Here is a 22,170-nt window from a genome sequence, read left to right as displayed (position 1 = left end):
AGTTATCAAAATAAAATAAGAAAAAAATAAAAAAAATTAACTTTGCAAGACTAAACAATCGTGGGGAAAAGGCATGAATTCTATGTTTCCTCTAGCTCTGGAGTTCTGCTGTTCTCCCTGGTAGATGAGGTTGGTCTTGTCTGGATGTTCTTGCTGATCTTCTGAGGGAGGGGCCTATTGCAGTGATTCGCAGATGTCTTTGCCTGAGGTGGAATTTCACTACCCTTGCCAGGGGCTGGGCTAAGTAACCTGCTCCAATTTGCTCTCGGGAGCTTCTGTTTCTGGAATGCTTTCCGTAGAGCTCTGGAGGACAGGAATGAAAATGGCGGCCTCCCAATCTCCGGCCTGGAGTAGCTGAGAGCTTGGGCCCCATTCCTCAGTGTGCCCTCAGAAATAAGCAGTCAATTCCTTCCATCTCCCTGGTCTCTGGACGCACTCCCAAGTTCACACGACCTGTGACTAAGCATTTCTATCTCTGGCTCACGGCCCTGTTTGGAGTCTCCAAACCCAGCGGATTTTTGCTGCACTTCTCCTCCCAGAGGAGGAAGGTGAATCTCCCCGGTTTTGTCACTTGTGAGGTCCCTGCTCAAAGTGCAGTGACCCGACTGTGCCATGGAGCACAGTTTAAGGTAACCCCAAGCTGAGAGCTCACTCCTCATCTCTGTCTCTGTAGTTGTCTTCCCCTCTCCAACATCTAGCAGCTCTGCTATGCTCACACCCCCAGTCCTTCTGTGACCTTGCTGGACCCAACATCACAGCGTCCCCATGAGGGCTCTACTGCCCACTTAGCTTCTGGATCCATGTCCCTCAGTGGAGCAGACTTCTAAAGGTTTCGATTTTGTTCTTCGCTGCTTCCTGGGAGCCCCCCCCCCCACCATGGTCTACCTTCCCTTGCTTTGGATTCACTTCTCCACACGTCCTACTTTTCAGAAAGTGGTCGATTTTCTGTTCATAAAATTGCTGCTCTTCTCTTCTTTCTCCTGTTGAGTTTGTAGCTGTTCAGAATGGTTTGATAACTATCTATCTGAAGTCCTAGGATCTGCTGTCATTTCAGTCTGTTACTCCTCTGCCATCTTACGTCTGTCCTCAATACAAATCTTTTTTTCCCCCTATGTTCCAAGAAGGCTTTGTTTGTGGATATTGAATTTCAGATCTTTTATAATTTTCATGTATCATGAGGTACTCTTTCTTGAAGTTTTTTTTCAACCACTTAAACATGTAAACACAATTCTTGGCTCATGCATGGTACAAAAAGACGGGGTAGGCTGGATTCGGTCTGTGTGTAGTTTGCTAACACCTAGTCCAGTATATAGCTATTTGTCTTTGTTTTCTCCCGTCTACTGTAGAGGGTACAGACTCTGCCTGAGCTGCCAGGACCAGTTCATTTGGACAACAGAGTTCAAGACTGAGCTGCCAGGACCAGTTCATTTGGACAGCAGAGTTCAAGAAAGTACAGACAGTAACCACCAAATTGAGCTTTTGAACAGGAGTGTACTCCCCCTTGTCATTAATGACAAAGAAGATGTTTTGTGGTACACAGAGTTAGAAAGGATCTTTTTCTTTTTATCCCTCTTAACTATTTTTTTAAAGATTTTATTTATTTATTTGACAGACAGAGATCACAAGTAGGTAGAGAGGCAGGCAGAGAGAGAGAGAAAGAGAGAGAGGAGGAAGCAGGCTCCCTGCTGAGCAGAGAGTCTGATGCGGGACTCTATCCCAGGACCCTGAGATCATGACCTGAGCTGAAGGCAGAGGCTTTAACCACTGAACCACCCAGGCGCCCTCCCTCTTAACTATTTTTAAGGGTACAGTTAAGGAGTGCTAAGTATATTTACATTATTGTACAGGAAAAATGGAATTTTATCAGCTAACTTGAACTCTGTGTCAGAGACGTTTTTGACAAAATGAATTTATTCCTAGTTGTTTTGAAACAGATTAATAGTCCTTTGGTATTAGATAGATCTGGGCTTAAATTCTGCCTTTGTGATCTTGGGATTCCTCTTGAACTTTTGTAAGCCTGCCTTTCCTCTTCTGTGAAATAGAGGTAGGAATAATATCTACTCTTTTATTAGTGTAGCACTGTATGTTAACTACACTAGACTTTTTTTTTTTAAAGATTTTATTTATTTATTTGACAGAGAGAGAAATCACAAGTAGGCGGAGAGTCAGGCAGAGAGAGAGAGAGAAGCAGGCTCCCGCTGAGCAAAGAGCCCGATGCGGGGCTCGATCCCAGGACACCGAGATCATGACCTGAGCGGAAGGCAGCGGCTTAATCCACTGAGCCACCCAGGCGCCCCTGTTAACTACACTAGACTTTAAAAAAAAAAAAGTATTGGGGCATCTGGGTGTCTCAGTTGGTTAAGCAACTGCCTTCGGCTCATGTCATGATTCTGGAGTCCTGGGATCGAGTCCCGCATTAGGCTCCCTGCTCAACGGGGAGTCTGCTTCTTCCTCTGACCCACTCCCCTCTCGTGTTCTTTCTCTCACTCTCTCTCTCAAATAAATAAATAAAATCTTTAAAAAAAATAAAAATAAAAGAGTATCTACCACACAGGGACTTAAGGAACAAAGTGATTGTTTAGTATAGTGCTTGACACAGAGTATGCTGTCAGTATTTATTTGTTGTTGTTTTTATGTTCTTAATAGTGGACATTTATTTTTATACAGTTTCTTCTTAAGGTGAAGATAACTCTTTATAAATGTCCTAGAGGAATACAGTAGCTTTCTGTTCACCCTTTGCAAGTGAAAAGGGTGGATCGTTCCACTACTGACATTTATACATATTCACACATCTCTTGTCTGCTTTCAACACCGTTTGCGTACAGGTGAGTGGGCTTCCCATTTTATTCTTGGGAAGTATGGTGGTGGGGTACCTGGGTGGCTCAGTCATTAAGTGTCCATCTTTAGCTCAGGTCATGATCCCAGGGTCCTGTGCTGAAGCCCCACATCAGGCTCCTTGCTCCTTAGGGAGTCTGCTTCTCCCTCTCCCTCTGCTGATCCCCATGCTGGTATTCCCTCTCTCACTGTCTCTTTCTCTCTCTGTGTCAAATAAATAAATAAAATCTTAAAAAAATGAAAGTATGATGGTAAAAAAATATATATCCAACTACTCACTGGTATGGATCACTAAACATTTTGGGAGTCAAGGTGGCACGGTAGATGGGAGGGAATACTTGCCTGAAGGAGAATTTTACAACACTTCAGACATGAGTATCTGAAGTAATCGATAGGAGAAGGTGTTTGCCCATCATAATGGTGTCCTTGGAGACTGCTGTGGAAGGGATCGTTTGTTGTAGTTGGTTTCAAGGTGAGACACATTGTCTTCTTTCCTCTTTTGTGACTTGAGTTTTTACTATAATACAAGGCATTTTTATGGAGTGATAGTTGATGACTTTTTTTCTTTGGTATAAGTTGCTCCTTTTGCTAGTGTATCATTTCTAATGTACTTCATTGTACAGTACTTCTAATGTTGTGTTTTCACAAATCTGCCTTATTTTTTAACCCCTCTCCCATCTGCTTTTTTTAAAAAGACTTTTTGTAACGTGGCTTTTTTGTTGCAGGTTTTTATGATAAGTTTATTTTGCTCCTGGACTTCAACAGTTTGTATCCTTCCATCATTCAAGAATTCAACATTTGTTTTACAACAGTGCAAAGAGTTGCTTCAGAGGCACAGAAAATTACAGAGGTTTGTATTTATATGAGGCCTCTTCAAATTGAAATTAAAAGCGTGCTTAAAGAAGAAAGAGAACCAGAGGGGTTAGTGTTGTAGTTTTTCCTCTTAAGTATATAATGTTTCCTTTCTTAGTGGTTTAAAGGTGAAAAGTGATCAAAAAGGGAGAGGTTGAGTAGATGGAAACTCACAGTGTTTCTATATCTTTTTATTTAACAATTTTATTGAGATGTAATTCACATACATTTCATCCATTTAAAGTACACACTTTAAGGGCTTTTAGTGCAGTCACTGAATTTTCAACCATCACCACAGTCAATTTGAGGGCATTTCCATTATACTTCAAAGAAACCCTACCTTTTAGTTGTACCCTCCTTCTTGTCCCTCCATTCCTCCCAGTCCTTGGCAACCACCAATTTTTCTGCCTCTATAGATCTGTGTGTTTTGGACATTTCTTGTAACTGGAATCATGTGACCTTTTGTGTCTGGCTTATTTCACTTAGCATATTGTTTTTTTTTTTTTTCTTCAAAAAATTTTAAAGATTTTATTTATTCATATGACAGAGATCACAAGTAGGCAGAGAGGCAGGCAGAGAGAGGGGTGGGGGGAAGCAGCCTCCCTGCTGAGCAGAGAGCCCGATGTGGGGCTCGACCCCAGGACCCGGAGATCATGACCCGAGCCGAAGGCAGAGGTTTAGTCCACTGAGCCACCCAGGTGCCCCCCCCTTTTTTCCAAATTTTTATTTAAGTTCTAGTTAACATGGTATAATATGGGTTTCAGGAGTAAAATTTAGTTATTCATCACTTATATACAACCTCCGGTGTGCAACACAAGTGCATTCCTTAATACCCATCTAGCCCAGCCCCTGCCCACCTACCTTCCAGCAACCCTAAGTTTGTTGTCTACAGTTAAGAGTCTGTTTTCTGGTTTGCCCCTCTTTTCCCCCTATGTCTATTTTGTTTCTTAAATTCCACATATGAGTGAAATCATACGGTATTTGTCTTTCTCTGAGTGACTTATTTCCCTTAGCATAATACACCATAGCTCAATCCACATTGTTGCAAATGGCAAGATTTTAAGTCCATACCCTCCATACTGCTTTTCAGAGTAGCTATAGCACTTTAGCATTACTGTTTTCAAGATTCATCTGTGTTGTAGCAATTATTAGTACTTCATTTTTATTTTTTGCTGAAAGTTCACAGTACAATCCTTTTATTAAGTTTATTCCTAAATATGTCATTCTTTTTTATGATATTTTAAGTATAACTGTTTTCTTTACTCTTGGATTATTCATTGCTAGTGTACTGAAATATAACTGATTTCTGTATATTGATTGATCTTGTGTGCTGCAACCTTGCTGAAGTCATTTATCACTTCTAGTATTTTTGTGGATTCCTTAGGATTTTTCCTTAGGACTTTCTACATACGGTATCATGTTATCTGCCAATAGAGGTAGTTTTAATTCTTTCTTTGTAATCTGGATGCCTTATATTTATTCTTTTTTGGGGACTGGGTTGTCATCTAACTGCCTTGGCTGGAACCTTCAATATAATATTGAATAAAATTGGCAAGAGCAGACACACTTGTCTTATTCCTGGTCTTAGGGGGAAAACATCCAGTCTTTATTTCACTATTAAGTATGATGTTAACTGGGGCGCCCAGGTGGCTCAGTGGGTTAAAGCCTCTGCCTTCAGCTCGGGTCATGGTCCCAGGGTCCTGGGATCGAGCCCCGCATCGGGCTCTCTGCTCAGCGGGGAGCCTGCTTCCTCCTCTCTCTCTGCCTGCTGCTCTGCCTGCTTGTGATCTCTCTCTCTATATCAAATAAGTAAATAAAATCTTAAAAAAAAAAGTATGATGTTAACTAAGGGTTTTCCATAGTTTGTATTTATCAGATTGTGGAAGTTCCCTTCTGTTCCTGGTTTGTTGCATGTTTTTATCATGAAAGGGTGTTGGATTCTGTCAACCACTTTTTCTTTATATATTGAGATGATCGTGTACTTTTTATCCTTTATTCTCTTAATGTGGTAAATGATATTGATTTTCATGTGTTGAACCAGCCTGTGTTCCTGGGATAAGTTACAATTGGTCTTGGTGTATAATCCTTTTTGAATGCTTCTGGATTCAGTTTGCTAGTATTTTGTTGAAGGGTTTTTCTCTTGTACTCATAAGGGCTTTTGATGTATAGCTATCTTTTCTTGTTTTGTCTTTGCCTGGTTTTGGTATTAGAATAATACTGGCCTCATAGAATGAGCTGGGAAGTGTTCCTTCCTCTTCTGGTTTTTTGTTTTCTTGGGGTTTTTTTTTGGGGAAAATTTGTGAGGGATTAATGTTAATTCTGCTTTAAATATTTGGTAGAATTCACTAGTGAAATTAACTGGTCGTAAGGCTTGTCTTTTTTTTTTTTTTTTAATTTCCAATTCAATCTTTGTTATAGGTCTATTCAGGTTTTTTATTTTTCCTTGAGTCCATTTTGGTAGTTTGTGTCTTTCTAGGAATTTGTTTAATGTAAGGTTATCTAATTTGTTGGTATAAAATTGTTCAAACTATTCACCTATAACTATTTCTTTAAGATCATTACTAATATCCCTCTTATTCCTGATTTTAGTAATTTGAGTCATTTTTTAAAAAAAATTTTAACTTTTTTTAAAACTTTTTTTTTAAAAGATTTTTATTTATTTAGTTGACAGACAGAGATCACAAGTAGGCAGAGAGGCAGGCAGAGAGAGGAGGAAGCAGGCTCCCTGCTGAGCAGAGAGCCCGATGCGGGCCTCGATCCCAGGACCCTGAGATCATGACCTGAGCTGAAGGTAGAGGCTTTAGCCCACTGAGCCACCCAGGCGCCCAAGTCATTTTTTTTTTTATCAGCATAGCTAAAAGTTTGTCAGTTTTGCTGATCTTTACAAAGAACGAACTTTGGTTTTGGTGATTTTTCTCTCTGTCCTATATTTCCATTCTAATCTTTATTACTTCCTTCTTTCTGCTTTCTTGATTTAGTTAAACTTTATTTTTCTACTTTTGTAAGGTAGAAAGTTAGGTTATTGATTTGAGATCTTTTCTGTTAATATCGATATTTACAGCTATAAATTTCCCTGCAAGGATTATGTTAGTTTCATCCCATTTGTTTTGGTATGTCATTATACCTTTATTATTAGGCCCCTCTCCCATCAGTCGACCAGTGATGTCACTTCCATCACCATCGCTTAGTTTTGATTTTTCTAGAACTTCATATAAGTGGAGCCATACAGTATGTACTCTTTTGGATTTGGCTTTTTGTTCAGTGTAATGTTTTCAAGATTCATCCATGCTGTTGCATTATTAGTAGTTCTTTCCTTTGTATTGCTGAGAAGTATTCCATACTTTATCTGGTTTCCTGAGATGAGCATTTGGACTTTCAGTGTTACTATTTTTGAAAAGATTTATTTATTTATTTGAGAGAGAGAGAGAGAGAGAGAGAGAGAGAGAGAGCGCGCAAGTGAGCAGGGGGGTAAGGGTAGAGGGAGAGAACCTTCAAGCCGACTCCCTGCTGAGCTCAGCCTGATTCGGGGCTTGATCCCAGGACCCATGAGAGATCATGACCTGAGCTGAAATCAGGTGTTGGACCCTTAACTGACTGAGCCACCCAGGTGTCCTGTTGAGGTTAGCTTTTGTTAGTAAAGCTGTGAACATTCTTATTCTTGTGTTTTTGTGAACATGTCCTTTCATTTTTGGGGGATAAATACCTAGGGAGGGAATTTGCTGGTTTGTATCAGGAATGGATGTTTAACCGAAAGGAAACTGCCAAATTATTTTCCCAAGTAGTTATACCGTGTTACACACCCCCATTAGCCATGACTGTAAGTCATTCCACATCATCTCGAACACTTGCTATTTTTATTCTTTCAAATTTTATATTTTAAATTCTTCTAAATTTTGGTCACGCAAGGCTTTGTTACTGATTGTACTCATAAGCAGCCTTTTTAAAAAAAATATGGCACACTTCACGAATTTGCATGTCATCCTTGCACAAGGGCCATGCTAATTTTCTCTATATCGTTCCAATTTTAGTGTATGTGCTGCCAAAGCGAGCACACAAACAGCCTTTTTAAAAGAATGGCTTTGAATCATTTCACATTGATTTAATCTAACCAGTGATTAGTCAACAATTTTATATAGGACTTAATAACTTAATGTGTGGTTCTTCATATATAAGGCTTATATGATTGACTGCTGGTAGATGTGGTTCTCCAACAGTAAAGGATGTAAAGTAATACGCTATCTCTCTGTATTGCTTTTCTCTGTTTCTTTGTACATGTGGCCGAAGATGTCTGTCCTCTTGCTCCTGATTTTACATGTCTTTTAATTCTGACTACATGCTTTGGGAGCTATTTTCTAGCCCCAGTTCTGTCTTCCTAGAAGAGAGAATCTTAAAGGCTTGCTTAGGCCGGTGATATATCTGTTCCCATCAGCTGTGACCACAGGAGTGGGTTTACAGAGTACAAATACAGTTGCCAAGGATGGGTCTTTCTGTGGTAGTAGAGGATAATTGTCCAGAGAAGGTATTGGGTAGACATCCCCAAAAGGTAGTGACTACATTGGTTAAATAATATTCATGGGGCTCTGTCCTGCTACTGTGTCAGCCTTGTGATAATCGTCATGATCCAGCCTCCTGAGTCCCACTGTACTGGTTTGTTTATTTGAGCTCTCCAGTTTGGATTCTGGATATATAAGAGAATCATTTAAGAGTTGGAGTGGACCTTAAAGGTCACCTAAGAAATACTATACACGTAGCCAGTTTGTAGATTCTGTATCATTTTTCTGTGTAGTCTTCAAAATAGCTAGTGCCACACAGCTAGTGGTGGAAGAGCTGGGCATGGATTGTAAACTTCCTGACTCCAGATCCTTTCAGTTAACTTTTTATCTGACCTCTCTAGCTGTTATAAATAAATTGGAATTGTGTACCAAGATCTCTTTAATAGGTTTGCTATCATTGTCTGCTGTATTGGAAAACAATACGTCCCTGTTACTATTTTAAGATTGTTCATTTGAAAATATTGATCTTTATAAAATCAGATACTTTGTAAAGGCTGGGTTATCAAAAGGCATTGAGTTGATATACTTGAAGGCAAGACGTTTATTTTTAATTCTGAACCTTTGAAGGGGCAAACATGCCTGGCTTTTCACTGTGGCCTGTTAATAGAATTAATAGAGCTTTAGAAACATGGTCTAATGCTTTCCTTGCTTTTTGCTTCTATAAATTTAGTATAAGACGACTGCTGGTTACTTTTCAAAAATCAGAAATTTGCTGATTTAGTATTTAGGGTTTTAGTTTTTATTGTAGAACATTTACAGAAATTGCCACAATTCTCCATAGTTGTAAAAGTTGTGTGGCATTTTGCTTGAGAGTACATTTGACTTAAAACTGTAGTTAGGTTGCATTTTTTTAAATCCTAGAGGTGTCACTGTTTTTATTTTAGAAGCAGTTTCTCCAAATATGTTGCTCCCCAATCTTGCTGAAGAGAGGAGTATATATAAAAATTGATCCCTTTAAATGACATCTACATTAATCAGTAATGAGAGGGGTGGAGATACTGGGAATGAGGCTGATGGAAGTGGGAGAAGAGGCCATTGTTGACTTGTTCTCTGCTTTTTCTTCTCCCACCCACATATTGTTGACCTATGCTTAAGCAGGAAAGTAGCTTTTCCAGATTTAATCATCACGTAAAGCTCCCACAAAATATTATTTTAGAAGTCTCTTTTATGATAGTTTGATTTGTCTGAAATTTCTGTTGTGTGTTCATCAGGATGGAGAACAAGAACAGATTCCTGAGCTGCCAGACCCAAACTTAGAAATGGGCATTTTGCCCAGAGAGATCCGGAAGCTGGTAGAGAGGAGAAAACAAGTCAAACAACTAATGAAACAGCAAGACTTAAATCCAGACCTTGTTCTTCAGGTATATCTTTTCACTAAGAGACATCCAAATGACCGTCTCAGCTTTCAGACTTTGATTATCTGGGAATGATTTAAACATGATGCTGTGGGTAATTACATGGGCTTATTTTAAGTTTGTGGGCAGGAAACCATTAAAAAACCATTAGAATGCCTCAGAGTGGAAGATATCTTTGTCTGAAAAGCTGTATCTGAATAAAATCCTTCTGACTTCTGGGAGCTTTGGAATCTGTGTTGACTTGCTTCTAGAAGATCAGGGAATCATGGATCTGGGAGAATGGGTTGAGTGTGTTGACAGGTCTTTTTTTTTTTTTCAGGGATGTTGAGGGTTTCTCCTTTTCTTTGGTGATATAAAAAGATTTCTAATGTAATGATTAAGCATCTACAAATATTGTTGTCTTTTGTCCTTGTGTGACCTGCAGTATGACATTCGACAGAAGGCTTTGAAGCTCACAGCAAACAGTATGTATGGCTGCCTGGGATTTTCCTACAGCAGATTTTACGCCAAACCACTGGCTGCTTTGGTGACATACAAAGGAAGGGAGGTAAATGATATAACATCTCTAAAGATGAGTTTATTTTTTAACTATGACCTGTTATAATCTGGGAGAGCCAAGTTTGTTGCCCAGTTATATAGATTCAAATGCCCCTTTCTTAGGACAAATTTGAGACAGATAGTTTTTTAAGTAAGGATGTGTTCATTCATCCATTGAGAGAGAGTATTTATTGAGTGTCTACTCTATACCAGGCATTGTTATGGGGGTAGAGTGTTGTGCAAGACCTAAGATGCCCCTGCATCATGAGGGTCACATTTTTATGTAGAGCAGGGGGTGTAGAGTGGCATGCAGTGGGGACTTGGGTTGGGGAGAGGGTAGTTTGGGAAAATAGACTGTAAATGAGTGATAAACACAAAAAATAAGAATATGATAGAAGTAAATGCTATTCAGATAATTAAATCAGGTTAGTGGGCTAGTTTCATGTTAAGATGGCTAGTTTAGATTGGTCAGGGAAGGGTTCTTTAGGAGGTGACATGAGTGACATAAGGGAACTAGTTTGGTTGCTGATTTTATCAGGTTGGAGTGTGAGGGAAAGGAGGATATCGAGGAGGATACCTCCATTTTAGTCCCACGGCCGGTTAGCTTATGGAGCCATTTACTAAGATGGAGAAATCTGGGAGAGAGGGATTAGGAGTTCTTTTTTGGCTTTGAGATTTGTAATAGATCTCTACGCCTGTTAAGTAGTTTGATGTAGAAGTCCACAATTCCAGGAATAGTTGAGGAGTGAAATTAGGGATTGAGAATTGTTGGCTTTAGAAAGATGAGTCGGATACCAAACAGTTTTGAGATACTGTCACTTTGTAAACACTATAAGCTTTACCTGCTTTAACCCCACATGCTTGAATTTTTCTTAACTTGTAAAAGAGTAGTTATGTTAAATACCGGATTCCATTTCACTCCAGTAAACTATTGATTCCCCTCAGTAGATTTGAGACTACTCAGTCTTAAGGAAGTAGTTCATGGTTATGGGCAGAATATTAATTTTGAGGGTCTGAAGTCAGACCATCTTGCATAGGGGTTGGCAAAACCATGGCCCATGGACTAAATCCAGTCAGCCATCTATTTCTGTGAATACAGTTTTATTGGAACACAGCCATACTTATTTATGTTTTGCCTGTGGCTGCTTTTGCATTGCAATAGCAGAATTGAGTAGTCAGGGTCGAGACTTGCATGGCCTGCAAAGCCTAAAATATTAGCCATCTTTCCCATTTCAGGAAACATGTTTCCTGACCCCTCCTTTAGAGTCCAGACCAGCACTGTCTGGTGGAACTTGAGATGGTGAAAATGTTCTCTAGATAATGCAGTAGGCCCAAGTAGGTGAGTGAGCACTTGCTGTCTGGCTAGTGTCGACTTGTGGAGGAACTGGATTTTGAGTTTAATTTAATTATAATTAAAATAAATTTTAATTATCCACATGTGGCTAGTGGCTCCTGTATTGGTCAGTGGCAGTCTGTCTGGCATGAAACAAACAGGATGTTCAGAGCCATTCTTCTCTTGACAGCCCTGTCTCACAGACTTGACTTAGGGCACAGTGAGGAAGGGCAAAACATGTATTAAACACCAGCAATATGTGAGAAGCTTCCAGATGAATTTTTTCCTTAAGAATTCATTGGTATAGTTCATAACATTCCCCCTTTTGCAGATAGGGAAGCTAAGACTCAAAGAGGTGAAGTATAGTAACTGTTTTGAATTGAAATCCATTTTTTTCCTGATTGTAAGGCTTCTACTACAGTAGGTTTGTCTGCCCCATCTCACCATGTCTTTCATGGCTGTGCTTCTAGCTTTATATTCTACCTCTTAGTCCTTGAAGGACATCTTTTTTGATACTCCTTTCAAGACACAGGCCCTTTTTTACATGGGAAGATAAGGGATTTTAGGGGCTAGTTGAAGTGAGGGAAGGATGTATTCAGTTTCTTAGGCTAAGTTTACTTAAAAATTATTTAAATTTTATTTCTGTGTATGTATCCAGTGGCTTCTGATAGAATACCATCTTATTTTTGTATTAGGAAATGCACTCACTATGCCCCAACTGGGTGATAATACATAGGTTGACTATTGAGATTGGATCAAGGTTACTCTTAAGTTTCTCACGAGAGGCAATAGTTGACAATTTACTCCCTTGGAGAGTGCCTCTTGCTGTTGGGAAATCCCTGTTGTTACATTTTCTGCATTGGCTCAGAAATCCACAAGCTTAAAAGGGCACTGTTGATAATGATAAGCCCCAAATTTGTCCAGCGATCTCCCCGACTCCCCTAATCCATTGTATTTTAAGGGCAGTATTTTTGTTAAGCTTGATCTTTAATAGGGTCTTTAAACTCGATTTTTATTTTTCTTGTTGTATAAAATATAGCAGTAACAAATCTTAGTAAACTATAAAAAAATCCCCTCCTCTCTACTGAAAGGCAAAGAGTTTCAAACAAATATAGAAATAATCGTATGTGATTTAAATTTTTGGTTTCTCATTTCCCCCTTGTCTCTTTCCCCTTTGCTCCTTCTCACAAATAAAAAAATATATATATATAACAACTGCGGAAAGTCGGCCTTGAAAGTAATGTGAGGTTAATGAGAAATAATAATTACCCAGTTGCTCCCTGGAAATCTTTTCTAGAAGAAGATTCAAAACCACCTACAGAAATTATTTCCTAAAATAAAACTGATTGTTAAAGTATTGGTGATAATTATTAGCACAGGTGGATAGAAATATTCTCTGTGGTAGTTGATCTTTGGGTTTACTAGCATTTTCCATATATACTATTAGGCCTTTGTGATTTCAAACGTTTCTTGATTATTAAAGAGATAGGAGGGGTGAAGTATAAAATGAGAGTCAGTTGGCTGAAATTTGGAATACCTTTGTAACTGATCACAGTTGTCTTTTTGTAAGAAGATAGAATGGACAAAATAATTCAGTAACCTGAAGATCTTAGAAGTTGTTTGCTTTTCAAGTTGTTGTAGGATCAATTAGATTAAGGTTCAAGTGGCAATGAATGAGAAGGAGATGTGGTAGCATGTCATCTGAAAAGATTATAAAATTTTACATTTGAATATGGATTAATACACAGTCTGGGGAGGCTGTAAGCCCCACTCCCTTCTTGTTTTTAAGTCTATTTTGTGTGTGCTCATTTTTGTTGGAATCATGCAGTTTTGGCTCTGGTGACCTAATAATTTCTGTAATCAAATGTATTATGGCTGCTAGAGTACTCAGGGTAATTACTAATTGTACTTTCATAAACAGGTTTATAATAAAAATGCTAATAGTTGTGTCAAATGGACATCAATATTGTCTTTTCCCAGGTGTGATCTTTTCACACTTTAAGCTCTTCTATGATTTTTAATTGCTCGGTGGTAGAGGAATTAGTTAATGGTTAAAGAATTGTATGAGAGACCTCATAGCGTGCAAGTTATTTAAAAATAATGAAGTCAGTTTTTCCAGAAAAGTAATATGGAAACTTAAGTTTATAGACACTCAAAAGTGAATCAGTATAAATATCGCCTGTACTTGTGTTTGTTCTCAGTGTATGTATAGAGAGACCAAAAAAGATGCTAGGCAAGTTGATAGCACTACATAGACTTCGATTTTAAACCACCCAGACAACGGATTGGGTTGTCAAGTGACTGGTGTAGTAATTGAAGTGATTGTTCACTAGATGGCGATAGACACCCTGAGATCATTAATCAATTAAGGGTTTTATTCTCTGAACAATAGTGAAGGCCATTTAGTGACAGAAATCTGTCCAAATTTTCGACTTTGATTAATTTTGAAACTGTTAAAGGCTAACACTGGACCAAAGGATTGTAATAGTCTAATCTGTTTAGTGTTAAATATGGTGATTTTCTTGAACAAAGTTTTTATTGATAAGAACAATCACTGAGTGTGTCATAGCAAGCAAATTTTTTTATCACATAGCTAAATTCATATATCTGGCTATGAAACTACAGTGCATGACTTGGTCACAGTATCAGGCTAACTGAAAGAGAATTGAAATGATTCTGATAGATAATTTGGATTTTTTATAAAGGGATTTTAAACTTAGTCTTTACTTATAAGCATACTTATTGCATAATCCTTAGTGTAATGGTAATATTTGTCTTTATGGAATAATTAGTACTGCAGTCTGTTATTTCTGTGCTCTTGATAAAATGATTTTTGGCCTGGATTTCTGGTTGTGTTTTAAAGTGAACGTATGCTCTCTTATTTGTGTGTAGAGCCCATGTGTTGTTAGTTTCTCACCCTGCAGGCTGACATGAGTCTTTGCCAACCAGTTGTAGACTGCCTAGCTTTCATTGGTGTTCAGAGCTGAAACTTGTGCACTTAGAAAATTTATCCAAATCATTGCATGAAAATATTGCAGTCTAGGCAGGCCTTCCTGGGAATTTTTTGGCATTGTGCTTGCACCTGTCAGAAGCCCTTCAGAATGGGCCCAAGAGGAGGCCTCTGTTGGTGTCCGTGGTGAAAGAGAATGAATGCATATGGAGAATCTTATAATTAAGTGCTAAGGGAGACTTTCATCTTTATCTGGAAATAAGAGAAAATTTCACTTTTCCAGTCTTTTTTCTTAGAAAGCGTAGTTTTTAAAAGATAATTAAAAGCAGCAAATTACTATAGAGATATCTAAAGACTGGTTCCCCGTACCCTCTCTCATTTCTTTCTCTTCCTCAAAGGTAACTGCTCTCTTGGGGTTCATATTGTGCTTTTTGCCTATGGTTTTTTGCTTTTACAACAACTGATTCTCTCTTCCTGTGGTATATTAGAAGTTTTTACCATGTATGTGTCATGCTATGCATATTTCTTTGCTGAAAAAAAAAGCAGAGGAGGAAAAGTAGGGGAAAAACCCTAGTTTATATTCTACTTTTTAAGGATATCCACGTTGGTGCATTTTTAGATTTGACTTACTGATATTACCTCTTGTGTAGTATTTCAGTGAATCAGTAGAGCACAGGGAATTTTTTGTTCTCCCATTGTCCACGTTTTTAGGTTTCCAAGTATTCCCTGTATTTTTTTCCCTAGATAAATAGTGCTACAGTATAATGTCACATGTGTAAGAGTTTCTCTCCTATATTACCAAGAGTGGAACTTGCACACCCACAAGCACTCTGACATTTTATTGATAACAGCAATCATTTAATTTATCACAGCAAGCTAATTCTTTCAAATAGCCAAATTCATATCTGTGTCTGTAGGACCATCAGACTTGACTCCCTCAGCCATGGTATCTGTGGTTAGTCTGAAGAGAATTGGAAATTATTTCTTTTTATTTTATTTATTTATTTGATAGATCATAAGTAGGCAGAGAGGCAGGCAGAGAGAGAGGAAGGGAAACAGGCTCCCTGCTGAGCAGAGAGCCTGATGCGGGACTTGATCCCAGGACCCTGAGATCATGACCTGAGTCGAAGGCAGAGGCTTTAACCCACTTCACCACCCAGGCACCCCCGGAAATGACTTTGACATGCAGTTTTGCCTCTTTGAATTTGTTGTTTCTTTTGAGGGATTTTAAGCTCACTGTAAACTTGTAAACATACTCCTTGTGTAATCCTTAGTGTTTCATATCCTTGCTAGCCCTTTTTTTTCTCAGAATTTGTAGTTTTCGCCAGATGAGTCTGAAATGGTATCTCATAGTGCTTTTAATTTGCGTTTCCAGAGTACTAGTTAGGTTGAGCAGCTTTTCATTTGTTTGAACTCTTCAGTTCTCGTGCCTGATTTGCCTGTATGTATATATGTACCCCTTTCTTTGTGTCGTATGTCTCTTGCTATTTCTTCTTAGATTTTCAAAGGCTAATCCTTGTTTGGTCATTTGTGTTGCAAATATTTTTTAGTCTCTGGCTTTTCCTTTAACTTTATTTGTGGTCTTTGAATGTGTAAAGGTTATTTTTTTTTATTTTAATGGCATACAATTTGATTTTTCTTTTCTTAAGAAATCTTTTCCCTCCTCCAGTGATGCAGAGTGCCTAGCTTTCAGTTTTTTTTTTTTTCTTATTTAGATCTGTAATCCTTCTAGAAATTATTTTTTAGGGATGCTATAAGTTAGGAACCTAATTGTATTTATCTGTGCTTCCTTATGGAGTTGTTGAACCTGTTCCTCTATTCTAGAGATCAGCAGCTGTGACCCATGGGCTAACTCTGATCCACTGCTTGTTTTTTGTAAATAACATTTTATTGGGCCTGCATTGGTGTTAAGCACAGCAGAGTTGAGTAGCTGCCACAGAAACTAATGACCTACAAAGCTTAAAATACATACTTTATGGTCTTTTACAGAAAAAAAGTTTGTGAACCACTGATCTAAAAGAGAGTCATGAATAATAGGAAAGTCACTCTCCTTTCTAACTCTCTCAGTCATAGTAGATGAAAATAGAAGTGATTATAGTAAAGGTAGTAAAAAGGAAGGAAAATGATCTTTTGGACATATAGAATATTTAAAGTTCTCTTTGGCTTAGATTTTCTTTCATAGGAGAACTTCTGTCAATCCAAGTGGAATGCAGGAGAGGTCTGTGAATTCTTTGAGGTTGTATGCAACAATTTGTGTGTCTTTGTACATGTGTACACATTTTGTGGGGAGAGGGTTTATGACATTTAAGAGTTCTCAAAGGGGAACCTGATGCCAAGAAGATGAAGAGCTGCTGGTTTTCAACATTTCCTTCCTGCCTTCTTCTGTAGGTTGAAGGGAAACTTTTGCCCTAAAAATGTATGCTTTTGTCACCTAAAACATGGCACTGTGAAGAATTTTCTTGCCAGACCAGAGCCATGGAAACTGGGTGGTGGTGGGGAGGGGGGTAGGTAGGAGGGAAGGGTTCTATTTCTTTCTCCAGAATCCTCATAGCTACAGTTAAGACTACTTTTAACTTCAGCTGATCTAATAACATTTTGATTTCTTTAATAAAAGAAAAGAATTTATTTTAAGGCTGAGATGAAGGTTTAATATATTTTGGCAGAATGTATTTTATGTTAAAAAGAAGCAATATCCTTTTTCAGTGATTACAGACTTTACCTTTTGAATTTGTTTACATTATAAAATTCTAAGTCAGAGACACTTTTTATTCCCTTTTTATTGTATTTCAGGGGGGCTTGGGTTCTAAATTCTTTGCAGTTTTTCAAAACTGGTAACACTATTCAGCGTCATTAATTCACACTAATTCAGAATCTGTGGTGATTCAAATGCAATGAGTTGAGATTCTTCATAGAATAAGTTAATACTTATTTTGGAGCCTCAGTTCTTTTCATATACCCTTAAATTCTGTAAAAACACCTGTTTCTGGTCAAGTAAGTAGCATCTTAACTGCAGATCTTTTATAGGGATGAACTTTGAGTAGTTAACATCAACATTTGCTTGTTCATTTCTCTGTATCCTTTCTGAAAGTCAATGGAAGTAGTGTTGGTAAATGTAAGAATAAGCACTAATTTGGCAATAACCCATGGAAGGCTGGTCTGAATTATGATAACATAGACATTGAGTAATTTGAGAGAAATGCTATTACAAGAGATTTCAAGTATATAGAATAATTCATACTTTACTAACACATTGTTGCAATTATCAAATAAATAAGTGGGTTACATTGACGCCTGGTTTGAATTTAATACTTAAAAACACTGGCATATACTATTTCTTTCAAAATAGCCAAAACTTTAGATTTTTTGTTTGAATCTGAGTATAACTGATGCACAATGTTACTTTAGTTTCTGGTGTACAACATAGTGATTTCACAGTTTATATTTTATGCTGTGCTCACCACAAGTGTAGCTCCCAGTGTCACCACACAGTAAGGCACGGGTATAATAGGTAGAGCATAGGGAATACGGTCAGTGCTATTTTAATAGCGCTGTATGATGACAGATGGTAACAGAACTTTAGACTTCTTTTTTTTTTAAGCTTTTATTTATTTATTTGACAGAGAGAGATCATAAGCAGGCAGAGGCGCAGGCAGAGAGAGAGGAGGAAGCAGGCTCCCTGCTGAGCAGAGAGCCCGATGCGGGGCTTGATCCCAGGACCCTGAGATCATGACCTGAGCCGAAGGCAGTGGCTTAACACACTGAGCCACCCAGGTGCCCCGAACTTTAGACTTCTAAAAATAAATTCAGAATACCTATATCCTTCTTTCTTAGTAGTTGGAAACTAGTACCTCCAAAATGCCTGGACATCCACCTGTGTGTACTCTTATGGTGCCAAACATCAGAAGGTATGTGTAGGTTTAGGAGGACAGAAGGCGGTTGATGTTAGAGCTAGCTGGGAAGAGGGAGATGAAAGGGGTTAAGACCTGCCTGTGGAACAGGCTGGGGTCTGTGAACATAAGAGGACAAAGCTTCAACAAGGAGATACCAGTGGACTTTGTTCTTTATCGCATTTACATTGCCTGAGGTTTGGGGATGGTTGCCTCATCTTTGTCTTAGGTGTGCTTTGGAGAATCCAAGGAAGGCCCTGTTCATGCTGATCCTAGAGTGTTTGTCAAGAAGCAGCGCCCCGCCCCCTTCTCCTCACACATTGGCTACATCCCACCTCCGGGTACCAGCAGGGATAACAGGTGGTCCCGGGGCTGTGTGGGCTGGCCTCTCCCATGTTTTAGAATCTTCTCAGTACTAACCTGAAAAGTGCCAGGGTTTATTTATTTTTTTAAGGAAGGTTGAGCTTCGTTAGTCTCATTGTGAATTAACGCCTTTTTAAAAAACTTACACGTTGGGTGTTTTACTACTAGATTTCAGAATAGGTCTGCATAAATTAATATGATTACTTAAAATTTTTCTTTTACTAGCAAATAAAACAAAAGCCTACAGCCTTCCATGATTTCTCTATTCTCTAGTCTACACTTCCCTTCAGTTCGTGAGGGATCACTGTCTGTATGTTTTGATGTTCCACCTAGCACCTAACCCTATGCCTGACAAAGTGGGTGCTGTTTTGCTATGACTCTGGGATCGTACTGGGGTAGTAGTGTCTGCAGTTGGGGGTCGGTGGTTGTGGAGGAGATGTACTTTTAAAAAATAAGATCTTGATATTTAAGCCTATTTTGGGTTTACAAGAATGGCTTGGATACTCAGAATAGGAAAAAGGGTACTTGGTACTTTTTTACTAGGCACTCTTATTTGAAAAGGTGCGGATGGTATTTTCATCTATTAAGTTTTACCTGTTTAATTACTGAAACCACCGGGGATGTGGCTGAGGATGAAGAGATAAATGCTACAAGATTGACGTTGTGTCCGCTCTCCTGATCTCTGCTGAGACAGAGAGAGTTTCTTAACTCTAACTTGACTCACGTAAACGAGTCCTGGAAATCTCCTTTCTTCCCCAGCCCCCACCAGAAACAGTGACTTTCTTCTAAGCAAAACACAGTCCCGTTTCTACATATGTGAACATTTTATATAAACCTGTTTTGGTATATGTTTCTTTTTCACAAGTTGCGTGTTATTTGACAGGTGTTCTAAAGCTCCGTGCTTTGGCACAGAACCAAGATGACAGAGCAGTAATGATTTCGAAAGTGCCATTCCCTCCTTGTTAAGAGACAAAAAGAAAAGTGTGAAGTTATTAACCACTATTCACCAGTGGCGTAGAAATTGACGTAAGGTTTAATTGTCTGGTTCTACAGTCAGTCTGTGTAGGTAATTTCCTGGATAATACTACTCTTAAGGAAAGGGGAAAATACTGTATAACTTTATTTTTTTCTCCCACATCCTTTCTCCCTCCTCTTTTCACAAATAGCAGATATCTATGAATTAAAGAGAAAGGATCACTGCTAACCGAAATATTGATCTTTCCTCCAGTTGGCCCTTTCCTCATCTGCCCAGGTAATAGATTTATGGGTGACAAGGTCGTGCTTGGCAGTCTTGCAGGTTTCCCATCCCCCAGATGGTTCAGCTGCCCCAGTGTTTGAACCTGATGGTGTACAAGATGTCACTGCACAGCCTCCTTGCCTGAGCCGTGCTGGGTACATTTATTGCTAATTGGAAGAACCTGCTTTCAGCAGCCTGTACCGTCTGGTGGCTTGAGCATACTTTTCACAGCCGTACAGTCAGACTCTTTAGAGACACTTCCATCTGAAATTTAAAAACAAAACAAGCTGGTTGGGTTTTTTTTTTATAGCTCAGGCTTGGTTAACTGAGGGAAGACTAATAGAATTAGTGCCTTCTGTTTGTCTTTCATCCTTTCAGTAGTCCGTGTGAGCCTGTGTCAATTTGCCATATTGTAAATACTGTGTTAAATTACAGTGAGCTGAGTTTGGTAAGTTGTGGGAGTTTGGGAAGGCGGGGAGAAGAATGGCTTTATGTATGTGTTTGTGTTGAGAAGCTGTTTGATTTTAAGCCAGGGATTCCTGAGCCCTGTGGTCATCGTTTTAGAGATCTTGGACCTACTTTGAAATTTAGTGCCAGTGTCGGATTGTACGCCTGTTCTTGGATCATTTTTGTTACTAATTTTTTCATTGAATTGATTTATGTCCCTTTTAAACTTGAAATTTTTCTGGAGTCTCAGAAAAATTTTAAAAATTTCTATGAAAATTCCCTTAAAAGGCAAAATGAAATACAAAGTAACTGAAGTCTCTACTTGCATTTTGAAAAGAACAACAAAGCATGAATGATTTCCAGAAATGGTTTTTGTGTGGTGTCTGGAATTACTAATTCTTCTTTACACATTCACACATTAGTTTTCTACTACCTATTTTTATTGGCATTATTATTTCACATTGAAAAAAACTTGTGGCTAAATTTTGAGGCCAGGGATGAGATTTCTTCCCATAGGGCTAGGAGTCGAGTGGGACAGGAATGTAGCAGAGATACTAGGTTTTGGTCATAATTTGGAGTGTCAGACATTTGACTATATTTGTTTCAGGGGCTTTTTGCCCCTGCTGACTTAACCACAGACTATATTTTCAGCCCTGTGCAGGAGGGAGGAGGAGGGTTGGGGAGGGGGCACTTAGGGAAAGGGATAAGCTCATAGGCTATTAATAATGTGCATTGTTCTTAAGGCCACATGTAATATTTCTGTGCACTGGCCAACAGGGTAGGGTGTACGTTCTATTTAAGTTGGACTGCCTGGCATGGTGCGATAGACAGCTGATAATTGTATTACGGGGAAAATTTGTGTATTTCTTTCTCAATGATGTCCTGAGGGGGCAGGAAAAATAACTTGTTTGTGGAAGATTGGCTTAGAGTGGGTGAATATATTTAATTCAATTACTGATTCTTGCCTCATAGCCAGAAATTCTTCAAATAATATTTGCTGAGTGTGTACCATGGAGGGAAATGGAGACAAATGACATTGCTTGTGACCTGCAAGCTTGAGACGAAAGCCTTAGGTAATGATTCCAGTAAAGCTAGAGCTTAGGAGGCCAAACCCATGATTCCTTACTAGTAAATAAGAGAACAGATCATCTGTGGGAGCAAAAACCACACAGAAAAGCTAGAGTAGCACTGAAGGAAGCCTGGACCAGAAGCCAAGGGTGCCACACTCCCCCCCTTGCATGTTTACTTTGTATGGCTTTGAGCAAATCAGTCATTCTGTGCCTCTGTGTTTTCACTTGTCAGAGGCTGCCAGATGATGGTGATTCCTACTACACGCTCCAGTTAGAAAGCACCTTAACGATGTACTATTGTTTCTCATAATTTGCCCAGAGGAAGACACCAGGCCCTACTTGTGTTGGGCTCGGTGCCAGTGTGCTGTGGATTTAGTTGTTGATTTAAGTGTTCAAGGCCCTGGTCCTCATGGAGCTTTCAGTCTGGTGGGGGAAAGCCATTAAGCAAATAATGAAATGAGAAATCATGCTATTCTAAAAGAAAATAGTACTAACAAAAGGAATGCAAATTTGTGATTGCCAGTAACACAGGTCCTCTGAAGAATCACAGTGCCTAGACTGAAGAAGAATCAGGGGTTTCCTGAGCCTCTGGTATTTGATCTGAGATCTGAAAAGCATGTGCTGGTGCTAACTTGCAAAGGGATTGTAGGGATAAGCATTCCAGGGAGATGCGTTCCAGGGTGAGGAACTGAGGGAAGGCTGCTCTAGCCGGAGTACAGCAAGGGAGGCGAGAGTGTTTGGAGGTGAGGTT

General features: G+C 38.9%; 1 protein-coding gene across 3 annotated transcripts in view; it reads left to right on the top strand.

Annotated features, from left to right (window-relative positions):
- POLA1 (DNA polymerase alpha 1, catalytic subunit) overlaps positions 1-22,170 on the top strand; it is a 307,687-nt gene that overhangs the window by 56,468 nt on the left and 229,049 nt on the right. For all 3 annotated transcript variants that reach the window (XM_082718245.1, XM_082718243.1, XM_082718244.1), the window contains 3 exons: positions 3,561-3,685; positions 9,452-9,601; positions 10,020-10,142. In XM_082718245.1, coding sequence (XP_082574371.1) covers positions 3,561-3,685; positions 9,452-9,601; positions 10,020-10,142 — 398 coding nt within the window. The remainder of the gene's footprint in view (positions 1-3,560; positions 3,686-9,451; positions 9,602-10,019; positions 10,143-22,170) is intronic.

This window comes from Mustela nivalis (assembly GCF_964662115.1).
Source record: "Mustela nivalis genome assembly, chromosome: X".
In the NCBI taxonomy this organism is placed as follows: domain Eukaryota; kingdom Metazoa; phylum Chordata; class Mammalia; order Carnivora; family Mustelidae; genus Mustela; species Mustela nivalis.
Note: the sequence above shows the minus strand (reverse complement) of the source record. Positions and strands in the feature narration are given on the sequence as shown.